The sequence below is a fragment of the Octodon degus genome, unplaced genomic scaffold, assembly GCF_000260255.1.
Source record: "Octodon degus isolate 3935 unplaced genomic scaffold, OctDeg1.0 scaffold00190, whole genome shotgun sequence".
Taxonomy (NCBI): domain Eukaryota; kingdom Metazoa; phylum Chordata; class Mammalia; order Rodentia; family Octodontidae; genus Octodon; species Octodon degus.
The window spans coordinates 989,099-994,911 of NW_004524766.1; the positions used below are offsets into that span (position 1 = coordinate 989,099).

At 33.0% G+C, this 5,813-nt stretch overlaps 1 protein-coding gene across 1 annotated transcript; it reads right to left on the reverse strand.

Moving 5' to 3' along the window:
* Positions 1 to 2,472: 2,472 nt before the first annotated feature.
* Positions 2,473 to 4,383, reverse strand: LOC101561087 (zinc finger protein 181-like). The gene is given in 3 exon segments (XM_012517549.2): positions 2,473 to 3,216; positions 3,219 to 3,590; positions 3,593 to 4,383. Coding segments are annotated over 3 exon segments (1,737 nt in total). The 5' UTR covers positions 4,347 to 4,383; the 3' UTR covers positions 2,473 to 2,605.
* Between the last annotated feature and the right edge of the window lie 1,430 nt (positions 4,384 to 5,813).

A 5,813-nucleotide genomic window follows, 5' to 3' on the forward strand; every position in this document is an offset into this window, starting at 1 on the left:
TCACAGGTAAATGAGCAAGGGTAAATGTGTTGTAGTAAAACAGTACTTACGAAAACAAGTGATATATCAGATTTGGGAGGAGCAAGGTCTCTTTCGTGTGGATCTTGTATCTCTGGACTCAATCTCCAAAGTCACATACAAACTTGTCATTTTCCATTTCAGTGTATAAAGGTCCCTTCACATATGTACATTCTGTCCTATGATCTTAATTTTAATTGATTAAAAACCATGAAGTCATGTTTTTACATATCACATAGTTTCTTAAAAACTGACAAGGTCAATTAATTATAGCATACAGAAAATGGCATGCTGTAATTTCTCAAAATTACAAATGTCCTTCAAAAGTCTATCTGGGGTGTGTTTTGTGTGTGTGTGTGTGTGTGTGTGTGTGTGTCCGTGTGTGTTTACGTGCATGCGTGTTCTCATGAGGAATTAGTATGCTTTACTTTGCCAGGCAATAAAAATTACATGGCACAAATATCACAGGGATGGTTTCTTTTCTTCACTTACAAGAAATTTAGAGTCAAAAGGGACTCTATTTTATTCTTAAATGTGTAAAGTTTTGAGTACATATATTTTCTCCTTTTTTCTCTAAAGTTTTGTCTTATTCCAGATATAGTTGTAACACCCTTTCTAAAATCCTCATGTATGAATTACAAATAAGTACATAATGTTAGATTTGTAATTAAATTATCATTTATGATTGGTTCCCTTGAAATCCAAGTATCAGTATTTATATTTTATAACTTGAGCTAGTTAATATTCTGCATTCTTTGTAAGATTCACTCATTTTCTTCATGTCCCAATATTGATGGAATAGGTATTTTATATTTAAAATTCTACACAAAGTAAGAGAACATATACAAGTGATTGCCTCTTTTTATTTTAATAAATTTTACATTAGTCTATGCCATATGTATTAGAATCTGTTACTTGCTATTACTGATATTTGGGGCAGGGAATGCCAGTGAAGGAGACAGCTTCCTGCCCTGCACACAGTTCGGCAGCATCCCCAGCCTGCCCACTAGATGCCAGCAGTACCCCCACCAAGTTGTGTCAACCAAAAGCAGTTCCATAGTGTAAAAATTCTCTGAGGAGTACAGTTGAGAACCACTGCTGAAAACTTCTCAGAGACTAAATTAGGAATACTGATGGACGTCTGCACATGAGTGCACTTGTAAGACAACCACCCTCCTCCCCTCATATCAAACCGCTCTTGAGAGTCCCACCTTTCGAAGCCCTTTCTGCAACTTTGCTGTCACTACCTCTGCAGAATGGTAAACACTGTTAAGACTTTAAAGGCTCCACATTCTGCTTCTGCTCCTTTAGGCGTATTGTACATGTAATGTACTTTCAATCAGCATTACTCTTACGAGATTCTCGCTGACATAGGAGTTGTTCTTCACTTTTATTGGCATGTGCCATAATTTGCTTACTCAATTTACTGTTGAAGGATGTTGTGCTGTTTCTTAGCTTTGTTTGTGGAAATGTTTTCACCTAATTCAATTTTTTTCTGTTCAGATTTTCCACTTCTTGAGTTCCTTTTCTTAGATTGGTTTTTGAAGAATTTGTACATTTTTGTCTTATTTTCTAAGTGCATTGGTAAGATATTCAATATTTAATATCTTCTATTGGCTTTCAATTACTATAACATTTATAATTATCTTGCCCCTTTTAACTTCTGGTAGGTATAAATTCTGCTATTTTTATCTGCCTTCACCAACTATACCAATTATCATTTTATATCATTTCATGACTCTTCAAAAAAAATTTTCATTTTGTTGATTCCCATTATCATACATTTTTAATTGCTATTATTCATTTATTTTCTTATAATTCCTGTTATTAAATTCCTTTGTATTTATTTTTATATTTTTAACTCTAAGTTAAATATGTAAGTAAGCTTTCTAATATGTATGCAACACTGACTTTCAACTTTTTTTTTTATACAAAATTATTTTATTAGAGACCAAAATTCTGGTAATTCTCTTGCAGCTTTTATTTTTTTATTTTTTCACAGCTTTTATTTTTAACATAGCATTTCTTGTATCCACTTCATGGCTTAGTATCTTGACATCCCTGTTAGCTAAGAATTTCTTTGTAGGATTCAAATTGTAAGCTATTGCTGTAAGAAATATTTGTCTTCCCCTGTAGAATTGTTTACAAATAACACCAATGGAAATATTTAAACACAATTACTATATTCTTTATGTTGTTCTATAAATTTGATGTCTAGCAAGACCTTGACCACTCTGCTGTATTTATGTCAGATTTCTCTCCAGTGTGAGGGATGTACTTAAACTGGAGGGTTTCCCATATGTACTTAATTTTGTTTCTATAACTTGTCTCTTATACAAGTTTCTGAGAAATTCATATTGCTTATAGTCTTTCTCAAGTTTGTTATATGTGTAGATTTTTCCAAAATTGGATTGAATTAAGGAATTGAGGAATTGATACTAATAGAACCTTCTCACATTCACTGTCTCCATATAGTTTCTTTACAGTATGAACTCTGATGAACAATAAGGTTGTATCATAACTACAGGTCTTCTCATACTTTCCTTCATTAAAAAAATTCTGATGTTGAATTACAGAGGTTCTGTGGCTAAAGTTTATTATAACAAAGTGTTTCACAGAGTTTCTTGTATGACTTCTGACATGTATAGTGATTTATTTGGTCTAAACATTTTACCATGATCATTGAACTACTAAATTTCTGTCCAATATGTGTTCTTTGATGGGCAGTAAGATTTGAGCCTTTGCTAAAAGCTTTCCCACATTCATTACATTTATATGGTTTTTCTCCTGTATGAATTCTCTGATGTACTGTAAGATTTGAACTACAACAGAAAGTCTTCCCACATTTAATACATTCATAAGGTTTCTCTCCAGTATGAATTCTGCGATGTTGAAGAAGGGACGACTGGTGACTGAAGGCTTTTGCACATATACTGCATTCATAAGGTTTCAACCTAATGTGATTTCTCAAATGCACATTCAGTGATTTAGTGTGGGGAAAGGATTTCTTACATTTCTGACATTCAAAAGGTTTTTCTTCAGTATGAACATGTTGATGCTGACTAAGAGATAAGTGACTACTGAATACTTTCAGACATCTGTCACACTCATATTGTTTTTCTACAGTGTGAATTATCTGATGTCAAGTAAGGTGTGAACTACAGCAAAAAGCCTTCCCACATTCATTACATTCATAGGTTTCTCTCCAGTATGAATTTTCTGATGGTGAATAAGAGATGATCTACGAATAAAGGCCTTTGCACACATTCGACACTCATAAAGTTTTTCTTGAGTATGAATTCTCAGGTGTTCAATGAGATGTGAAACACGATTGAAACACCTTCCGCAGTTCATACATTCATATGGTTTCTCTCCAGTGTGAGTGCTTTGATAATTAGTAAGTGAAGAGACATGGCTGAAGGCCTTTCCACACTCAATACATTTGTAAGGTTTCTCTCCACTATGGCTTACCTGATGTCGAGTAAGGGATGAACCATGGCTAAAAGCCTTCCCACATTCATGACATTCATAGGGTTTCTCTCCTGTATGAACTCTGCAGTGGCGATTAAGGGTTGACTGCCAAATCCTTTCCCACATTCACTGCATGTAAAGAGCTTTTCTCTACTATAAGTCTTCTGGTGAGGGGTAAGAGATATGCTCTGGCCAAAAGTTGTCATACTTCCATTAGAATCCAAAACTTTATTTCTGACATTACTTTTCTCATTTTTTACAACAGACTTTTCGTCTACACTTTTGTTTAATATATCAGGTTTATGTGATTTCTCTTCAACACTTATCTGTGGTTCAGAAAGATCAGTACTTAAATGGAAGATGCTTTTAAATGTATTGTAATTATAAACACTTTCCCCTGCTGGGTTTTCTCTAAAGGTGCAGATCACTGGTCTGAAATGTTCTATCTGATGTCCATGTTTCCTCTCCATCTTCTCTCCATACTCCCAGTCCTTATTAACATTTGAAAATTCACAATCTTGTTTTAAAGGTGTTTCTAATGTTACATCTTGGGATGAATCTTGACCATAAATATCCTTGGTTGAGACTTCCTTGTTGTCCCATTTTGATTCCCAATCAAGAAACATTCCTTTTGACAGTTATTTCTCCACCACCCATGGTTCTTTTCCATTCTCCAATAAGTAGATCACATGTGGCTTAGTTACGGAAAGACCTAGAGAAGCTAGGTTCTTATAATTCTGGACCATCACACCCTTATATAAATCTCTCTGAGCAGAATCTAGCCATCCCCACTCTTCACAAGAGAAGTCAACAGCCACATCACTGAATGTGACCTTGAAAACACCAGTCTCTAACATGAAAATGCCACGTGGCTCCTGCTTTCAGCGTTCACTACACACTGCCCACTTTCCACAATCCTCATTTCTGAGACACAATAGCGGTCCTCACTCCACCCTAACACAGCAGAGCCTGACTTTCAACTTTTAAGAAAATGTTTTACTGTACATTTTTAAAGGCTATAAATTCCTGATTAAGTACAGATTTAACTTTTTCCTATAAATTTATTATCACATAGCTGATTATATTTTTCTGAAAAAATATTTTCAATTACCTTCATAATGTATTCTCTAATCATCGGATAACTAAGAGTATATGTTCAAGTACTGGAAAACAGTCTAAACTTTTTGTCACTTTTAATCTTAACTTCTCAAAAACAAAAGAGAATACTTGAATTCATTCTTATAAGTTTTAGTGAGTTGTTTCAATCTTCTAACATATTCTGAATTTGGGGGAAAATGAGGTGAAGTTGTAGTCTATATGTCGCTGGTTGCGTTGTTCTACAAATGGAAATTAGATCATGTTGGTTGAAAATGTTCAGGAGTTGTTTATGCCTTCTAAAGTTTTTATCCTATTCTGTTTGCAGTGAAAGAAGCATGGAAGTTTTGCAACTGTACTATAGGTATTTTAGTTCTGATATCTTTTGCTTTATACAATTTTAAACTATGTTATTAATCACATATATATGAAAATGCTTATACATGATTGATGAATTATTCTCATCCATCATTAAAACAGTACCAATTTTAAATCTGGCAATATTTCTTAATCTATTATTTCTGCTGTTAGCACATCAGCAAGAGTTTTCTTCCAGTTTATCTTTTTTCTACACTTGTACTTTAATGTTCTTTTCTTTCCTATCTTTATCTCACCTATATGTCTTTAAGTATTGTAAAATTGTGCTGCTAATTCATTCTGAACTTTTTAAGTGGTATATTTAACTTATTTATATTTATTGTAATTATTGAAATGTTTGTCTTTATATCTATCATCTCACTATTTTTCATTTTTCATCTAGCTATAGGATCTTTTCTTTCTTGTTTAATTCTAGATTAAATAAATTTTTATATTTTATGTCCTACTGACAAATCACTCATTGATTACTTTTGTCTTACACTAAAATGTGTCAGTTACCCATTACTGTTGACTGTAGGTTTTGTATATAATTTTCCCAAGGATATAGTGAAATTAGGACACAGAAGCTCTTCATATTTGGTTTCAATATTTTTATTAATTTTAATTTTTCATGTAATTTAGAGCTGAGACAACAAGTATTCTTATATATCCAATGTCATTTATATTTACCCATTTACATTCTGCATCACATTTTATTCCTCCCTCAAGTTTCATACTTCAATGCATTTTCATACCTTGATTATTTTTTTTCTGCTTAGAGATCTCATCTTGGCACTTTATTTTTAATATGAGTCTTGGGGTGAGAATTTATTAATGTCTGGATTTCTAGATGGATGATTAAAAATGCTTAT